The 20,394-nt window shown below is 45.7% G+C and overlaps 1 protein-coding gene across 3 annotated transcripts in view; it reads left to right on the top strand.

The window, feature by feature from the left end:
- Nucleotides 1-2,660: 2,660 nt before the first annotated feature.
- Nucleotides 2,661-20,394, top strand: part of LOC110506192 (DEP domain-containing protein 7) — a 39,197-nt gene continuing 21,463 nt past the window's right edge. Inside the window, exons 1-2 of one of the 3 annotated variants that reach the window (XM_036981301.1) lie at nt 2,661-2,781; nt 17,551-18,009. In XM_036981301.1, coding sequence (XP_036837196.1) covers nt 17,561-18,009 — 449 coding nt within the window. In that variant the 5' untranslated portion in view covers nt 2,661-2,781; nt 17,551-17,560. Of the gene's footprint in view, nt 2,782-8,433; nt 8,583-15,967; nt 16,000-17,550; nt 18,010-20,394 lie in introns of those variants that run through there. The other 2 variants (XM_036981300.1, XM_036981299.1) reach the window with 2 other exon arrangements.

The following is a 20,394-nucleotide window of genomic DNA, read 5'->3' as shown; positions in this document are numbered from 1 at the left end:
AACCTGCTTATAAAACATGCTGTAGCCTCACAGTAACTTATGGTGGAGGACAGTTACTTCTCCTTACGTACTGAAAGCCTCTAAAACCTGAGAGCACTGCTCCTACCCTACGATGTGTGTGAGGGAGAGATATAGAGAGAGCCAGGGAGGGAGAAAAGGGGAATATTGTGTCTGTCTGTCTTTGTCTGCGTGTCCACTATGTGACAGATGTTCTATAGCTTACAGAGAGAGAACACACTGAGGGAGGAAGATCAGACTGTGATGCTGCTCACCCTGTCTTGGAACAGACTATTCCATCTGACAATGGACGGCTGACATTGTGACCTGTGGCCTAGCCTCCGCCTTGAGCCAGCGGCCTGTTGAATAAAATATGACTGTCCAGACGACCACAATGCAGAAAATGTTCCCCTGTACCCTCCCCAAGACAAAAGCACCCCTGTTCTCCCACCACGGCCCTGTGAAGGAGGGCCCTGTCCTCTGGGCAGGGGTGGGGTGTGGGGCGTTTGGGATTCCAGTGCGGGCATCACTGGGAGAGACGCCGGGCTTGTGGAACACAAACCATTGTTCTAGACCTACAGCTGAAAAGCATGAATATTGATACATAGTTAGATATGTGGGAGATGAACAGAGTGGAATGCATTGAGACTGGGTGAGAATGAGCTGGTTTCTATACTAATGGGAATTTGTTTACATTGAGATGCCAGCCTGATGATGTGCTGATGATGTCCCATGTACCCACTGTGTCATGGGAACACTGTATCCTAATAGAGAAGAGACTCATGTTGGTCATAAACAGTGAGTCCATCTAGATAATCTGTCCTCACACTGAATGAGGGAGTAGACTGCAATCCACCAGAGGAGGCTGGTGGGCGGAGCTATAGGAGGATGGGCTCGTTGTAATGGCTGGAATAGAATCAACGGAACGGTATCAAACACATGGTTTCATTCCAGCCATTACACGAGCCCGTATAGCTCCTCCCACCAGCCTCCTCTGAATTTAACCAATAAACCGGGAACGATCGCTAAACAAATACATTTAGCTAATTAATAACCACATCAGCCCTAAAGCAATCATTCTCCTCTGACATTGCGTGCGTGATAAGTTTGAAGGAGAAAGTCAAGGAAATAAAGTTGGTTAATTTTCCCAGAACAGGAACTGAAAGAGGAGAGCCAACATTGCTTTCACCTTGTGGACTAGTTCTCTAAGTGTATTAACCAAACAGCTGTTTGGTGACATTTCAGCACAGGTGTATGTGTGCATGTGTGTGTACATGTGAGGTGTGTGAAAGAGAGGAGAGGTGTGTTTGTGTGTGTGTGTGAGAAATGTCTTCTGTTTTGCAGCTATGATACGCTGGGTGTACAAAACATTAGGAACACCTGCTCTTTCCATGACATAGACTGGCCAGGTGAAAGCTATGAATCCTTATTGATGTCACTTGTTAAATCCATTTCAATAATTGTAGATGAAGGGGAGAAGACAGGTTAAAGAAGGATTTTCAAGCTTTGAGACAACTGAGAGATGGATTGTGTATGTTTGCCATTCAAAGGGTGAATGGGCAAGCCAAAAGATTTAAGTGCCTTTGAACGATGTATGGTAGGTAGTAGGTGCCAGGCGCACCGGTTTCAGTGTGTCAAGAACTGCAACGCTGCTGGGTCTTTCACGCTCAACAGTGTGCTGTGTGTATCAAGAATGGTCCACCACCCAAAGGACATCCAGCCAACTTGACACAACTGTGGAAAGCATTGGAGTCAACATGGACCAGCATCCCTGTGGAGCGACACCTTGTAGAGTCCATGTCCCCAACGAATTGAGGCTGTTCTGAGGGCAAAAAGGGGGAAGTTATTCCTAATGTTTTGTACAGTCAGTACTGATGGCTGGTTTAAGAAACACAATTACATCTGAACAGAGCCTCGTTTACACCTTGCGCTAACATGTGAGTTTCGTGATCAGATGAATATGATCCAATGTCTTTCTGAACAAGTTTTGTTGCGTCTACACATGGTGTTAAAATGTGTCTCATCTGTCCACTGTGTCCACATTGTGACCTGATATTTGACAGAAATTCTTTCAAAATATTATGAATTTATTGAATTTAAGGCAATTACTGGTGCCATAAGACTTAGGTCAATGGTGCTTCCTGTCAATGATTTTAGTGGTTGGTATAATTATAATTTAAATGGTTTGACCATCCAGAACCGGAGGTCAGGAAGATCTGATCACAATCGGATGAATGTGTCTTTTAATCGCCTAATGGGGGGACAATGAGAATTTGGACAAGATCAGGACATAGAACGAATGTTAGCACCAGGTATAAACAGGGCTAAGGAGAGCAGTAGAACCAGTTTATGTGGATGTTTTACGCAGGTTGACATTTATTGTCATGAGTCTTGCCCTGGAGGCAGCACTGAGTGGTTTCATGCCAGATTGGCCAGCAACGAAGTCAAAATTGCCGATATTGTAAAAATTCATGATAACTAAAATTAGCTTTTTTGGTGATAATTTAAGGTTATGGTTAGCCATCATTAGGGTTAGCAGTGTGGTTAAGGTTAGGGTAAGGTTTCAAATCAGATTTTATGACTTTGTGACTGTGCCAGCGAGTGACCACTCTGCAGAGCTGCCTCCATTACACGAGTCATCCCAATAAATGCCAACCTGCATGGTTTTCACGCTTCAGGCTTGACATTGACAGTCGGTACGGAAAAGAGACAGGTCTGAATTCAAGTGTAATATTCTCCTGTAACTACATTTGGACCTTCTTGATAGCGCTGTTTGCATTTGTGGTGAGTTAGTCTATTAGATTATGTTATAGGTAATCCTGTGTGTGTATAAAGGTTTCTCATTAGCATACAATATTTCATATACCTATATAGGTACACGACTGTTCAAAAGTTTGGGGTCACTTCCACTTGTCCTTGTTTTTGAAAGAAAAGCAAATTTTTTGTCCATTAAAATAATATCATATTTATCAGAAATACAGTGTAGACATTGTTAATGTTGTAAATGACTATTGTAGCTGGAAACGGCTGATTTTTTTAATGGAATATCTACATTGGCGTACAGAGGTCCATTACCAGCAACCATCACTCCTGTGTTCCAATGGCACGTTGTGTTAGCTAATCCAAGTTTATCATTTTAAAAGGCTAATTGATCATTGAGACTGGTGTTTTGCGGGTAGTATTTAATGAAGCTGTGATCAATTAATCTCATCCATAGAAATATAATCATTCTAGTTCTATGTTCTGAACATGCTTAGTGAGTTTTAGTTCTATGTTCTGAACATGCTTAGTGAGTTTTAGTTCTATGTTGTCAACATGCTTAGTGAGTTTTAGTTCTATGTTCTGAACATGCTTAGTGAGTTTTAGTTCTATGTTCTGAACATGCTTAGTGAGTTTTAGTTCTATGTTGTGGAATTTCATTCATAGCGTTTGACATCGTCCTGAGCTTTGTCTTTCATGTGAATTCTCTCTAGTCTGTATTTAGTCACACTGTGGAGCAGTCTGTATTGTTCTGCTTATAGGCGTGTTACATTGTGTTTTATGGTTAGGGGTTAACAGTTACTGCTCTGGGAACTGTTTCCTCTGAATGTGAGTCCTCCCAGAATGTGTGCTTCTGTAGAATGTCTAAAGATGTGTCTCTGAATGTATCTTATCTCTTTCTCTCTTCTCTAGAACGTTTTTTATATTTTTCTTTATCTATAATCATCTAGGAAATTAGGTGACAGGGACAGGGAGGAGACTCAAGCAAATGCACCCCCCACACACATACTTTCGGTCTCTGTCTCTCTATCTCTCTCTCTTACACACATACACACTCCAACACACACACACACACACATAATGTTAGAGAATGTAACCATCCTCTGTCAGACCGGTTTCCACCGGCACAGTTGCCTTCTTTATTCTTCTCCAGCATTGTGTCTTTGAGAGATGACCTGTAATGTTCAGTCTTCCTCTCAGTACTCATGACGGACTGTACGCCTTGAGTTCAATGTATCACCTTAATGCATTATCATTTCCATGACAATGGATTATATTTCTATCGAAATGGGGGCTTCTCCAGTGAGGATCTCAGTCTGTGGATCTAACCCCTTCAGACAGGATCTATCCCCTTCAGACTAGATCTATCCCCTTCAGACAGGATCTATCCCCTTCAGACTAGCTATGCCCTTCAGACTGGATCTATACGCTTCAGACAGGATCTATCCCCTTCAGACAGGATATATCCCCTTCAGACAGGATCTATCCCCTTCAGACAGGATCTATCCCCTTCAGACATGACCTATGCCCTTCAGACTGGATCTATACGCTTTAGACTGTATCTAACACCTTCAGACAGGATCTATCCCCTTCAGACAGGATCTATCCCCTTCAGACAGGATCTATCCCCTTCAGACTAGCTATCCCCTTCAGACAGGATCTATCCCCTTCAGACTAGCTATCCCCTTCAGACAGAATCTATCCCCTTCAGACTAGATATATCCCCTTCAGACATGATCTATCCCCTTCAGACAGGATCTATCCCCTTCAGACAGGATATATCCCCTTCAGATGGGATCTATCCCCTTCAGACAGGATCTATCCCCTTCAGACAAGATCTATGCCCTTCAGACTGGATCTATACGCTTTAGACTGTATCTAACACCTTCAGACAGGATCTATCCCCTTCAGACAGGATCTATCCCCTTCAAACAGGATCTATCCCCTTCAGACAGGATCTATCCCCTTCAGACTAGCTATCCCCTTCAGACAGGATCTATCCCCTTCAGACAGAATCTATCCCCTTCAGACTAGATATATCCCCTTCAGACAGGATCTATCCCCTTCAGACAGGATATATCCCCTTCAGATGGGATCTATCCCCTTCAGACAGGATCTGTCCTCTTCAGACAGGATCTATCCCCTTCAGACAAGATCTATGCCCTTCAGACTGGATCTATATGCTTTAGACTGGATCTATCCTCTTCAGACAGGATCTATCCCCTTCAGAATGGATCTATCCTCTTCAGACAGGATCTATCCCCTTCAGACTAGATCTATCCCCTTCAGACTGGATCTATACGCTTCAGACTGGATCTATCCTCTTCAGACTGGATCTATCCCCTTCAGACAGGATCTATCCCCTTCAGACTGGATCTATACCTTTCAGACTGGATGAAGTGTGTGTGTGGTTGTTTGTGTGTGTGTGTTCTGCGTGGGTGGGTTTGTGCGTGCCTGCCTTCCTGCATGTGCGTGAGTGAGTCTGTGTGGCCTCTGACAATTTGCCAAACAATCATGAGATTCCGACCACAATGAATGTTTACTAAACTGTAGACAACATAAGGGCTGTGTTTAGCCACATCATTATGGAGGCTTTGCCACCTGAGGGTGTCTGTGCACAGGTGTTAAGTTTCAGATCTGTGTCCTCGGCCCCTCCTCACTCTCAATTCAATTAAATTCAAGGGCTTTATTGGCATGGGACACATATGTTAACATTGCCAAAGCAATTGAAGTAGATAATAAACAAAAGTGAAATTAACAGTAAACGTTACACTCACAGAAGTTCCAAAAGAATAAAGACATTTCAAATGTCATTATGTTTATATACAGTGTCGTAACGATGTGCAAGTTGTCTCTCTCACTGTGTGTGTGTGCTGTTTTATGCATGAGACTGCTGCTTCTGTTTCAGTAACGTGTCACTTTGGGTGACCACTCAGCCCTGGCACCTACCCCACATGTTAGTAACTGTTGATGTCAACAGCATAAAGGTGTCCATGGCTGCAGCAGCTTATAGAAGGGTTGTAGGGAGAATGATGGACATGAAGTGGGCTGTAGAGACAGTCATCTGTTACGGACGTCATAATAACACAAAGCTGAGGCAATTCCATTGTAACCAGCTTGTTACGATGCCTCCTTAATGACCTCCAACCTCACATCACCTATAGGACTCTATCATATTGTATCAACCTTAACCCAACACCTAGCTACGTGTGCATGTGAAGGACTTGGTATAGAGAAGTGTGGAGGGACCCAACCCTTGGCGACCTTGTTGAGAGGTTCAGATCTGTTGACTAATGTGTTGGGTTGACAGTTGTTGGACTGGGGTTCGATTCCCGGTTGGGGCTACTGCCCAAATTTGTGAATGAATCCATCTACCACAGGATTTGGAGGGTCTGAATAAGGGGTCATTATCAGTCAGTCAGCAACCCAAGACTTTAGGACTCCAATCCAAGTCTTTAGGACTTTAGGACCTGGGGTGGCAGGTAGCCTAGTGGTTGGAGGCAGGTAGCCTAGTGGTTAGAGGCATGTAGCCTAGTGGTTGGAGGCAGGTAGCCTAGTGGTTAGAGGCATGTAGCCTAGTGGTTAGAGGCATGTAGCCTAGTGGTTGGAGGCATGTAGCCTAGTGGTTAGAGGCATGTAGCCTAGTGGTTAGAGGCATGTAGCCTAGTGGTTAGAGGCATGTAGCCTAGTGGTTGGAGGCATGTAGCCTAGTGGTTAGAGGCATGTAGCCTAGTGGTTAGAGGCATGTAGCCTAGTGGTTAGAGGCATGTAGCCTAGTGGTTAGAGGCATGTAGCCTAGTGGTTGGAGGCATGTAGCCTAGTGGTTAGAGGCATGTAGCCTAGTGGTTAGAGGCATGTAGCCTAGTGGTTAGAGGCATGTAGCCTAGTGGTTAGAGGCATGTAGCCTAGTGGTTAGAGGCATGTAGCCTAGTGGTTAGAGGCATGTAGCCTAGTGGTTGGAGGCATGTAGCCTAGTGGTTAGAGGCAGGTAGCCTAGTGGTTAGAGCATTGGTCCAGTGACCGAAAGGTTGCTGGATCGAATTCCAGGGCTGACATGGTACAAATCTGTTGTTCTGCCCCTGAACAAGGCAGTTAACCCACTGTTCCCCGGTAGGCTGTCATTGTAAATAAAAACGTGTTCTTAATGGACTTTCCTTGTTAAATAAGAATAAATAAAAAAAGGACTCCTGTCTTTTCCTTTGTTCCTTTTCTTCAACCCCTTTCTCTCTGTCTCCCCTCCTCAGTAACTCTCCTCCCACTGTCACCCTCCTGCTCTCTCTTTCAATTCAATTCTCTCTCTGTCTGTCTGTCTCTCTGTCTCCCCTCCTCAGTAACTATCCTCCCACTGTCACCCTCCTGCTCTCTCTTTCAATTCAATTCTCTCTCTGTCTGTCTGTCTCTCTGTCTCCCCTCCTCAGTAACTATCCTCCCACTGTCACCCTCCTGCTCTCTCTTTCAATTCAATTCTCTCTCTGTGTGTCTGTCTCTCTGTCTCCCCTCCTCAGTAACTATCCTCCCACTGTCACCCTCCTGCTCTCTCTTTCAATTCAATTCTCTCTCTGTCTGTCTGTCTCTCTGTCTCCCCTCCTCAGTAACTATCCTCCCACTGTCACCCTCCTGCTCTCTCTTTCAATTCAATTCTCTCTCTGTCTGTCTGTCTCTCTGTCTCCCCTCCTCAGTAACTATCCTCCCACTGTCACCCTCCTGCTCTCTCTTTCAATTCAATTCTCTCTCGGTCTGTCTGTCTCTCTGTCTCCCTTCCTCAGTAACTATCCTCCCACTGTCACCCTCCTGCTCTCTCTTGCAATTCAATTATTTCTCTGTCTGTCTCTCTCTCGATCTCTCTCTCTCTCTCTCTCTATCTCTCTCTCTCTCTCTCCACTCAGTAGAAGTAAATGGCCTTATAAAAACACACAGAGCAGGTTGACATCCAACTGTTCCACATGCCTCCACTCTCCTCCCTACGCGCTGTCAAAGAGAAATAGTGGTTTCTTTCTATCAGCTGCTCTGCTATCAGCGGTTTTCTACTGTATGTTTAACAAGGTGAGGCTGGGAGAGGGAGCACCACAGAGCCTGGAGACTGTAGACAACCTCTGCACAGATTTTGCCTCTGTATTTTGCCATTGGAATGGATTGCCTTTATGGTGTCATAACCAAAGAATATCCACGAGGAGTGAATGTGGTTCACTGGTTGAATGTGACTGAAGCTAGCTAAAGCTGTGATTTCTCTGTTCTAGGAAATACCTTTAGAGAGTTTTCAGATCTGAGTCATGCTGATGGGAATTCTTTAGGAGGTAGCCTAACAATAGTTTATTGCCTGGTTAACTGCTGATCAAACATGGCCCTGTAATTTACATGTGACAAGCTAAATGTAAGATGTCAATTCAGAACATGTAAACAGCTGAAGTGTATAAACCTTTGGTCTCTGTTAAAGAATTCGAAACCGATAAAATGAATGGTGTGTGTGTGCGCGAAAGTGTGAGCGAGACCAAGAAGGGGAGACAGAGAGATTAAGGGGGAAATGTAACACTTAAAAACATATTCTCGGTCTTTTCATATTCTAAATGTCTAAAAAGCGAAATACTTATCATGTAAATGAGGTTGGAGGTGGAGGCGTTATTTAACGTTGTAATCGTCCTGAATAACGTATAGCGAGCGAGGCGGTTTCGGGTCGACTTTGCAGTTACGTCACTGTGGTGCGAGAAGGGACTTCGGAGAAGCAAGAGGACACCAGACGTTAGTAGTAGGAGCCAAATGATACCGTGGAAACGAGAGGTAGCCGTTTAGCGCTCCGGGAACTGTTTTCATGCTGCACAAACCACGAGGTAGGCCTAATAAAATATTTCATCCTTATTGATAACTTTGAAATGTTTATTTATTTATTACGAAATCATGTCACAGCTTTTGTTTCGTTTTCCAGTAAGCCTAACACAAAATATTAGAGAAAGTGCTTTGATTTTGCTATAGTTTGTGTCAATACATAACTGTTTAGGCCATGGAGCTGAATAGATCCAAATGGTTTATAGTTGAAATATATTCTATAAGCCTTATGGCTCTGTTTTTAGGTGTAACCCAGATGGGTCACATCCCAGTCAACTAAACTATATAGCCTGTAATTGCTCAACATTGTATATATTGTTTCCTAATGTAATAATTAACAGTTCATATTTTCAAATAATTAATTCATTACCATAGCTATATACATTATTAGGCTACTTTCAGAGTCTTTTTTTCTTCGGAGGAACAACAGTATTTCTGATTCCAATGATTTATGGCAGTGCAGTTTCTCAGCTCTTGTAGGCTATAGGCATAATCTGCAGTGAGAGGTATTTAGACAAATTCAAACTGCATGGGTTTTAGATGTACGTTAGTAGTTTCCTTCAGGCTCTATCAGTTGTGACTAGTCTGAGCGCGTAGAGGAATGAACGTCACAGAACCAAGCCTAGTTTACTTTCTGTCTGATGCCTGTTGCTTTTTTGTCATTCTTCGAAATATTCTTCTTAATAGGTTATAAAAAAAATAATCATGTAAAACTCCAAGGTCTTCTACCTGAGCCTAATTATTTCCAATAGGTACACTTCCGGCTACAGCAGATAGTCTCCCCTATCAGTCCACAAATCAACGCGTTCCGTTTGGGAGTAAGTATGCGGTGATACTGTTCCCATTGGGATTATTTACCTGCATGGTGTGCAAACACACCGCTCTCTGTTGCCCTTGACCGAATAGAGCGAATTCCCCCCTGATGCAACGCGCCCGCCAGAGGAGGGAAGGAGAGCTGGGGACTGGGGGAGGGCGGGGAAGTGGGATATTTGGCGACAGCTATGCAAACTGGCTCCAATCTCAGTTAGGGCGGGCAAACCGAGGTGACAGACCATTCCGATTCCCAGGATTGTTTTCATCCGCACATCGACCCCGTGAACTCCTCAACTCGAGTGATGCTGACATTGAGTAGATCCGGATTACTGTACCAGGATCCCCAGACGGCTTTTCCAGATGGTCGCCCTCTAATAACGCTTTCTTAACCCCCAAATGAAGGATTCCACTCTAATGCAGTTTACAGTAATTTATCCAGTAATGGGGTTTTCTGGGTGTTAAACCAATGAATGTCTTGTAATCCTGTGTAATTGTATTTCACCCTCATGTCTTTTTCCAGGCCTGCATTAGGCTGCTATTACATTGTCATCAATATCAGCCTGGGGGTTCTTTGTTAGTCATTTAAGCAGCTATCAACCATGCTGTGATGGTCATGTCAGGTTATCTACCATGCTGTGATGGTCATGTCAGGTTATCTACCATGCTGTGATGGTCATGTCAGGTTATCTACCATGCTGTGATGGTCATGTCAGGTTATGTACCATGCTGTGATGGTCATGTCAGGTTATCTACCATGCTGTGATGGTCATGTCAGGTTATCTACCATGCTGTGATGGTCATGTCAGGTTGGTCATGTCAGGTTATCTACCATGCTGTGATGGTCATGTCAGGTTATCAACCATGCTGTGATGGTCATGTCAGGTTATCTACCATGCTGTGATGGTCATGTCAGGTTATCTACCATGCTGTGATGGTCATGTCAGGTTGGTCGTGTCAGGTTATCTACCATGCTGTGATGGTCATGTCAGGTTATCAACCATGCTGTGATGGTCATGTCAGGTTATCTACCATGCTGTGATGGTCATGTCAGGTTATCTACCATGCTGTGATGGTCATGTCAGGTTATCTACCATGCTGTGATGGTCATGTCAGGTTATATACCATGCTGTGATGGTCATGTCAGGTTATCTACCATGCTGTGATGGTCATGTCAGGTTATCTACCATGCTGTGAAGGTCATGTCAGGTTATCTACCATGCTGTGATGGTCATGTCAGGTTATCTACCATGCTGTGATGGTCATGTCAGGTTATCTACCATGCTGTGATGGTCATGTCAGGTTATCTACCATGCTGTGATGGTCATGTCAGGTTATCTACCATGCTGTGATGGTCATGTCAGGTTATCTACCATGCTGTGATGGTCATGTCAGGTTATCTACCATGCTGTGGTGGTCATGTCAGGTTATCTACCATGCTGTGATGGTCATGTCAGGTTATCTACCATGCTGTGATGGTCATGTCAGGTTATCTACCATGCTGTGATGGTCATGTCAGGTTATCTACCATGCTGTGATGGTCATGTCAGGTTATCTACCATGCTGTGATGGTCATGTCAGGTTATCTACCATGCTGTGATGGTCATGTCAGGTTATCTACCATGCTGTGATGGTCATGTCAGGTTATCTACCATGCTGTGATGGTCATGTCAGGTTATCTACCATGCTGTGATGGTCATGTCAGGTTATCTACCATGCTGTGATGGTCATGTCAGGTTATCTACCATGCTGTGATGGTCATGTCAGGTTATCTACCATGCTGTTATGGTCATGTCAGGTTATCTACCATGCTGTGATGGTCATGTCAGGTTATCTACCATGCTGTGATGGTCATGTCAGGTTATCTACCATGCTGTGATGGTCATGTCAGGTTATCTACCATGCTGTGATGGTCATGTCAGGTTATCTACCATGCTGTGATGGTCATGTCAGGTTATCTACCATGCTGTGATGGTCATGTCAGGTTATGTACCATGCTGTGATGGTCATGTCAGGTTATCTACCATGCTGTGATGGTCATGTCAGGTTATCTACCATGCTGTGATGGTCATGTCAGGTTGGTCATGTCAGGTTATCTACCATGCTGTGATGGTCATGTCAGGTTATCAACCATGCTGTGATGGTCATGTCAGGTTATCTACCATGCTGTGATGGTCATGTCAGGTTATCTACCATGCTGTGATGGTCATGTCAGGTTGGTCGTGTCAGGTTATCTACCATGCTGTGATGGTCATGTCAGGTTATCAACCATGCTGTGATGGTCATGTCAGGTTATCTACCATGCTGTGATGGTCATGTCAGGTTATCTACCATGCTGTGATGGTCATGTCAGGTTATCTACCATGCTGTGATGGTCATGTCAGGTTATATACCATGCTGTGATGGTCATGTCAGGTTATCTACCATGCTGTGATGGTCATGTCAGGTTATCTACCATGCTGTGAAGGTCATGTCAGGTTATCTACCATGCTGTGATGGTCATGTCAGGTTATCTACCATGCTGTGATGGTCATGTCAGGTTATCTACCATGCTGTGATGGTCATGTCAGGTTATCTACCATGCTGTGATGGTCATGTCAGGTTATCTACCATGCTGTGATGGTCATGTCAGGTTGTCTACCATGCTGTGATGGTCATGTCAGGTTATCTACCATGCTGTGGTGGTCATGTCAGGTTATCTACCATGCTGTGATGGTCATGTCAGGTTATCTACCATGCTGTGATGGTCATGTCAGGTTATCTACCATGCTGTGATGGTCATGTCAGGTTATCTACCATGCTGTGATGGTCATGTCAGGTTATCTACCATGCTGTGATGGTCATGTCAGGTTATCTACCATGCTGTGATGGTCATGTCAGGTTATCTACCATGCTGTGATGGTCATGTCAGGTTATCTACCATGCTGTGATGGTCATGTCAGGTTATCTACCATGCTGTGATGGTCATGTCAGGTTATCTACCATGCTGTGATGGTCATGTCAGGTTATCTACCATGCTGTGATGGTCATGTCAGGTTATCTACCATGCTGTTATGGTCATGTCAGGTTATCTACCATGCTGTGATGGTCATGTCAGGTTATCTACCATGCTGTGATGGTCATGTCAGGTTATCTACCATGCTGTGATGGTCATGTCAGGTTATCTACCATGCTGTGATGGTCATGTCAGGTTATCTACCATGCTGTGATGGTCATGTCAGGTTATCTACCATGCTGTGATGGTCATGTCAGGTTATGTACCATGCTGTGATGGTCATGTCAGGTTATGTACCATGCTGTGATGGTCATGTCAGGTTATCTACCATGCTGTGATGGTCATGTCAGGTTATCTACCATGCTGTGATGGTCATGTCAGGTTATCTACCATGCTGTGATGGTCATGTCAGGTTATCTACCATGCTGTGATGGTCATGTCAGGTTATCTACCATGCTGTGATGGTCATGTCAGGTTATCTACCATGCTGTGATGGTCATGTCAGGTTATCTACCATGCTGTGATGGTCATGTCAGGTTATCTACCATGCTGTGGTGGTCATGTCAGGTTATCTACCATGCTGTGATGGTCATGTCAGGTTATCTACCATGCTGTGGTGGTCATGTCAGGTTATCTACCATGCTGTGGTGGTCATGTCAGGTTATCTACCATGCTGTGATGGTCATGTCAGGTTATCTACCATGCTGTGATGGTCATGTCAGGTTATCTACCATGCTGTGATGGTCATGTCAGGCTAAGATCTTTGTATTGTTTTTTTTATCCTGAGTTGTGCTGTTATTCAGGCTATCAGCAGGCTGTCAGACAGCTGTAGTGACTGGACGGTGCCTGTTACAACATAGTTCATTGGTTACATCAGTAATATGCAAAACCTTCCAAGCGGTACAGGATATTGTGTTGTCGCAGTGCCGTCCGAAGAGGGAAACTGTGTTTGACATTAATGGGACACATTAACCTGTGGTTCATGGAGATAGGAGACATCCAGCACACACCTTCTTCCTTATGAACCTGTTTTGTTACGTCAATGAAAGGACAGTTAATGTCTGCTCACTGCCTGCTACCTACGCTCCAGGTGGAAGGTGCCCTTTGACACAGATCTAGAATCAGATTACCATCCTCAAATCATAACCTTAACCATTAAGGGTGAAAATGTAAAACTGGTGTTAGATCATCTTAGGAGCAACTTTATCCTACTCCGTCTGGTGCCGTCTGGCACAGTGTGTTTTGGGTGTTTTGGGGTCATAATGGTCTTTATCAGGTTGTGATGTCATGTGAGTCTGTAGTGGTGCTGTGAGGAAGTGATTGAAGAGGTTCAGTCCCCAGTGTTCTTTTCTCAGCTCCTTCCTGAAGACTGCACTAACATTTGCTTACCAGTCTTTAAATGGTTCCCACTGGGGGAGGAATAAAAGCTTCTCACAGACCTACAAAAAAAAACACAACCCCCCCCCCACACACACACACACCCTTTCCTTTCCACAACCCCCCCCCCCCCCCCACACACACACACCCTTTCCCTTCCACAACCCCCCCCCCCCCACACACACACACACACCCTTTCCCTTCCACAACCCCCAGCAAAACCAATGACAGCAGTGGGGTAGGCAAGCTGTGCCTCCTGTTCATCTCAACGAGAACTTCACCAGCCCCTTTCCCTTCCCCTCAACATCTCAACGAGGACTTCACCAGCCCCTTTCCCTTCCCCTCAACATCTCAACGAGGACTTCACCAGCCCCTTTCCCTCAACATCTCAACGAGGACTTCACCAGCCCCTTTCCCCTTTCCCTCAACATCTCAACGAAAACTTCACCAGCCCATTTCCCCTTCCCCTCAACATCTCAACGAGGACTTCACCAGCCCCTTTCCCTCAACATCTCAACGAGGACTTCACCAGCCCCTTTCCCTCAACATCTCAACGAGGACTTCACCAGCCCCTTTCCCCTTCCCCTCAACATCTCAACGACAACTTCACCAGCCCCTTTCCCCTTCCCCTTCCCCTCAACATCTCAACGAGGACTTCACCAGCCCCTTTCCCCCAACATCTCAACGACAACTTCACCAGCCCCTTTCCCCTTCCCCTCAACATCTCAACGAGGACTTCACCAGCCCCTTTCCCTCAACATCTCAACGAGGACTTCACCAGCCCCTTTCCCCTTCCCCTCAACATTTCAACGAGAACTTCACCAGCCCCTTTCCCCTTCCCCTCAACATCTCAACGAGGACTTCACCAGCCCCTTTCCCTCAACATCTCAACGAGGACTTCACCAGCCCCTTTCTCTCAACATCTCAATGAGGACTTCACCAGCCCCTTTCCCCTTCCCCATAACATCTCAACGAGGACTTCACCAGCCCCTTTCCCTCAACATCTCAACGAGGACTACACCAGCCCCTTTCCCCTTCCCCTTAACATCTCAACGAGGACTACACCAGCCCCTTTCCCTCAACATCTCAACGAGGACTTCACCAGCCCCTTTCCCTCAACATCTCAACGAGGACTTCACCAGCCCCTTTCCCTCAACATCTCAACGAGGACTTCACCAGCCCCTTTCCCTCAACATCTCAACGAGGACATCACCAGCCCCTTCTCCTCAACATCTCAACGAGGACTTCACCAGCCCCTTTCCCTCAACATCTCAACGAGGACTTCACCAGCCCCTTTCCCCTTCCCCTCAACATTTCAACGAGAACTTCACCAGCCCCTTTCCCCTTCCCCTCAACATCTCAACGAGGACTTCACCAGCCCCTTTCCCTCAACATCTCAACGAGGACTTCACCAGCCCCTTTCCCCTTCCCCTTAACATCTCAATGAGGACTACACCAACCCCTTTCCCTCAACATCTCAACGAGGACTTCACCAGCCCCTTTCCCTCAACATCTCAACGAGGACTTCACCAGCCCCTTTCCCTCAACATCTCAACGAGGACTTCACCAGCCCCTTTCCCCTTCCCCTCAACATCTCAACGAGGACTTCACCAGCCCCTTTCCCTCAACATCTCAACGAGGACTTCACCAGCCCCTTCTCCTCAACATCTCAACGAGGACTTCACCAGCCCCTTTCCCTTCCCTTCAACATCTCAACGAGGACTTCACCAGCCCCTCTCCCCCCTCTCCTCTCCCCTCTCCCCCTCCCCACTCTCCTCTCCCCTCTCCCCTCCCCCTCTCCTCTCCCCCTCCCCTCTCCCCACTCTCCTCCCCCCCCCCCCCTCTCCCCCTCTCCTCTCCCCCTCCCCTCTCCCCACTCTCCTCTCCCCCTCCTCTCTCCCCCTCTCCCTCCCCTCTCCCCACTCTCCCTCCCCCCCCCCCCCCCCTTCTCCCCCTCCCCTCTCCTCTCCCCCCGCTCTCCCCGTCTCCCCCTCCCCTCTCCCCGTCCCCTCTCCCCCTCTCCCCCTCCCCTCTCCCCGTCTCCCCCTCCCCTCTCCCCGTCCCCCCCTCCTCTCTCCCTCTCCCTCTCCCCCCTCTCCCTCTCCCTCTCCCCCTCCCCTCTCCCCCCTCTCCTCTGACATCAGATAAATAAGGCATCAGTTGAAGTAGAGCCCTTGGTCAATGTGGTTTATGGTGCAGCAGTTGAAGTAGAGCCATGCATTGATGCACAGCGTATTGAGGTAAAAGTGTGGGTTGCTGTGTGTCTGCCTGTAATTATATATGCATGTGAAGATTACAGAAGGTTTTTGATGAGTTTGAAATGATTAGCCTCACTGGTGCGATCTGATGACGTTCAGTGTGTGTGTGTGTGTGTGTGTGTGTGATGTGGGATACGGCCCACCCTGTTGATGTGGCTGGATAGGAAAGAGCATGCTGGGATGGATCAGCCTGGAGACAAAAAGCTGACAATCTCATCATTGTGGCTGAGATAGCCCTGGAGATGCGGCTGACAATCTCATCATTGTATCAGAGTTGGATGAAGAGGGATGGGTGCGGTGTGTCCATCTGTTTGTGTGTGTGTGTGTGTGTGTGTGTTAGAAGAGTGTCTGTATGTTATAGGGGATCGGTTGGGGAGGGACATTAGTCCCAATGGTGCCATTACAAGGCATGTAAGAGCATTACAGTGTGTGTGTGTGTGTGTGTGTGTGTGTGTGTGTGTGTGTGTGTGTGTGTGTGTGTGTGTGTGTGTGTGTGTGTGTGTGTGTGTGTGTGTGTGTGTGTGTGTGTGTGTGTGTGTGTGTGTGTGTGTGCTATGTAGTGTAATGTCAAGGCTGGTGAGTGTGCTATTGTTCTTGGCCTAGAAGGTTCTTTACTTTGGAGATGTTGAACTATTGGAAGAGCTCTGTAAAGGAGATGTTGAACTGTTGAAGAGCTCTGTAAAGGAGATGTTGAGCTGTTGAAGAGCTCTGTAAAGGAGATGTTGAACTGTTGAAGAGCTCTGTAAAGGAGATGGTGAACTGTTGAAGAGCTCTGTAAAGGAGATGTTGAACTGTTGAAGAGCTCTGTAAAAGGAGATGTTGGACTGTTGAAGAGCTCTGTAAAGGAGATGTTGAGCTGTTGAAGAGCTCTGTAAAAGAGATGTTGAACTGTTGGAAGAGCTCTGTAAAGGAGATGTTGAGCTGTTGAAGAGCTCTGTAAAGGAGATGTTGAGCTGTTGAAGAGCTCTGTAAAGGAGATGTTGAACTGTTGGAAGAGCTCTGTAAAGGAGATGTTGAACTGTTGGAAGAGCTCTGTAAAGGAGATGTTGAACTGTTGAAGAGCTCTGTAAAGGAGATGTTGAGCTGTTGAAGAGCTCTGTAAAGGAGATGTTGAACTGTTGGAAGAGCTATGTAAAGGAGATGTTGAGCTGTTGAAGAGCTCTGTAAAGGAGATGTTGAACTGTTGGAAGAGCTCTGTAAAAGAGATGTTGAGCTGTTGAAGAGCTCTGTAAAGGAGATGTTGAGCTGTTGAAGAGCTCTGTAAAGGAGATGTTGAGCTGTTGAAGAGCTCTGTAAAGGAGATGTTGAGCTGTTGAAGAGCTCTGTAAAGGAGATGTTGAGCTGTTGAAGAGCTCTGTAAAGGAGATGTTGAACTGTTGGAAGAGCTCTGTAAAGGAGATGTTGAGCTGTTGAAGAGCTCTGTAAATTATACTACTCAGATCTAAAGAGTGGACTTTAGAACACTGTGATCTATGCTGAATTTACTGAGTTTCATGCTTTCTCACCCCCCCTCCTCCTATTCCCTCCCCCAAGAGAGCAGGGCATGGCCGGTAAGCCGTTCCGGGCCACCTTCATCTGGAGCAGCATCATCGCCAACCTCCAGCAGCGCATCCAGGTCAAGCGCCACCGTCATAAGCTCAAGACCTACCATGACTGTTTCCTGGGGTCAGAGGCTGTGGACGTGGTGCTGGCCCATGTCATCCAGTCACGGTTCTGCGGCGATGCCGAGGTGCCTCGCTCCAAGGCCGTACGCCTCTGCCAGGCCCTGATGGATTCGCGGGTGTTCGAGGCGGTGGGCACCAACGTATTTGGGAATAAGGAGAAGAGGCGTGCCACCTTCGAGGACAGTAGCTGTAGTCTGTACCGGTTGCTTCCTCTTCCGTCTAGTCCCACTACCATGACCAGCTCGCACTCGACGAGCACCATCACCATCGAGAGTGGATACGACTCGCCGAGCAAACACCGGAACAGCTACAGCCCACCTCTCAAACGGTACGGTCGGCTGAGTTTATAAAGCTTTGTTGAGCTGAGTTGATATGTTTCGTAATCCTTCCCAAATAGCGGATTAACAATGGATTCCTTTTATGGGGGCTTTCATCTCAAAACTCACCAATGACCTCTGTGACCTTGTGCTTGCTCTCACTGATTGGTGCTTCTCAGTTGACCAATCAAGGCTCTCCTTGCTGATGATTGTGATAATGTCCCAGTAAACCTAATTTGCATGATTCCTATGATTTTTGGCTCTGTATTAAAGAACGGGTATTTTTTCTCTCTACCCAAACACACAGCTAGACACTTGGTTAGAGAGCTCCTTGTTAGGCAGTGAGACAGGGACTGTATGGTTTGACTCAGAGCTCTGTAAGTGATTATGGGTTTAGAGAACTTGTCACAGAGCCTGCAGATTTGGCACCGTTGGTCATTATTCTGGGAGGTCCAGACATAAAGAGTTGATGTCAATGCTTTCAATCTGTGTTGTGGATGCTATGTGTCTCTCTTCTGTCTGTAAGAGTTTAGAACATTAAGTAGCTATTCTACATGAAACTTACTAAAGGAAACTAGAGTGCAGAGGACGGAAATCTGCACTGAGACCAAAAGGGGAACTGAAGTGGTGTGATGATCATATGATATGGCCATCGGCCATGGTGGCTCTCTGGTCTCCCCTTAACCATGTGAAGTGGTCCTGAGTGACAGCTCAGGACTGTACCCATGAAAACCTGCTGCCTCCAATCTGTTTCACTGAGATGAAAGAGTGGAGAGAGAGAGTAGAGAGAGAGCAGACCGTGTGTGTGTGTAGAGAGAGAGACAGGGTAGAGCGAGAGAGAGACTAGAGAGAGGGGACTCCTATGGTAGGTACACCTATAGCTCATCTCTTGGCAGTAGTATTGTAGACTACTTTATCACTGACCTCAACCTAGAGTCTCTCAGAGCGTTCACAGTCAGCCCACTGACACCCCTATCAGACCACAGCAAAATCACAGTCTACTTGAACAGAGCAATAGTCAATCATGAGGCATCAAAGCCAAAGGAACTGAGTAATATTAAGAAATGCTATAGATGGAAGGAATGTAGTTTGGAAACCTACCAAAAAACAATTAGGCAACAACAAATGTAATCCCTTTTGGACAACTCCCTGGACAAAACGTTCCACTGCAATAGTGAAGGTGTAAACTTGGCAGTAGAACATCTTCACAATATATTTGACCTCAGCTTATCAAATCTAAAAATCTCAAATAGAAAACACTACGGAAAAAGAGGAACAGCACGTCAGAAATCAGCTCAATGTAATTGAAGAATCCATAGACTAACCACTTCTGGGAAAATTGGAAAACACTAAAAAAACAACAAGAAGAAGAATTATCTATCCAAAATGGTGATGTATGGGTAAACCACTTATCCAATCTTGTTGGCTCTATAACAAAGAGCAAAAGCATATACATGATCAAATAGAAATCTTAGAATCAGCTATTAAAGACTACCAGAACCCACTCATTGAATGAACTACAGGACAAAATAAAAACCATCCAACCCAAAAAGGCCTGGGGGTTGATGGTATTCTCAATGAAATTATAAAATATACAGACAACAAATTCCAATTGGCTATATTTAAACTCTTTAACATCATCCTCAGCTCTGGCATCTTCCCCAATATTTGGAACCAAGGACTGATCACCACAATCCACAAAAGTGGAAACAAATTTGACCCCAATAACTCCCGTGGGATATGCTCCAACAGCAACCTTGGGAAAATCCTCTGCATTATAAACAACATACTTGTACATTTACTCAGTGAAAACAATGTACTGAGCAAATGTCAAATTGCCTTTTTACCAAATTATCGTACGACAGACCACGTATTCACCCCCCCACCCCCCCACCTTAATTGACAAACAAACAAACCAAAACAAAGGCAAAGTCTTCTCATGCTTTGTTGATTTCAAAACAGCCTTTGACTCAATTTGGCATGAGGGTCTGCTATACAAATTGATGGAAAGTGGTGTTGGGGGAAAAACATACGACATTATAAAATCCATGTAAACAAACAACAAGTGTGCGGTTAAAATTGGCAAAACACACACATTTATTCCCACAGGGCCGTGGGGTGAGACAGCGATGCAACTTAAGCCCCACCCTCTTCAACATATATATCAACGAATTGGCGAGGGCACTAGAACAGTCTGCAGCACCCGGCCTCACCCTACTAGAATATGAAGTCAAATGTCTACTGTTTGCTGATGATCTGGTGCTTCTGTCACCAAACAAGGAGGGCCTACAGCAGCACCTAGACCTTCTGCACAGATTCTGTCATACCTGGGCCCTGACAGTAAATCTCAGTAAGACCAAAATAATGGTAAAATTTAAGTTTAAAAAAGGTCCAGT

Source organism: Oncorhynchus mykiss, chromosome 6 (assembly GCF_013265735.2).
Source record: "Oncorhynchus mykiss isolate Arlee chromosome 6, USDA_OmykA_1.1, whole genome shotgun sequence".
Classification (NCBI taxonomy): domain Eukaryota; kingdom Metazoa; phylum Chordata; class Actinopteri; order Salmoniformes; family Salmonidae; genus Oncorhynchus; species Oncorhynchus mykiss.
The sequence above is the reverse complement of the archived record's forward strand: the minus strand, read 5'-3'. Positions and strand labels throughout refer to the sequence as shown.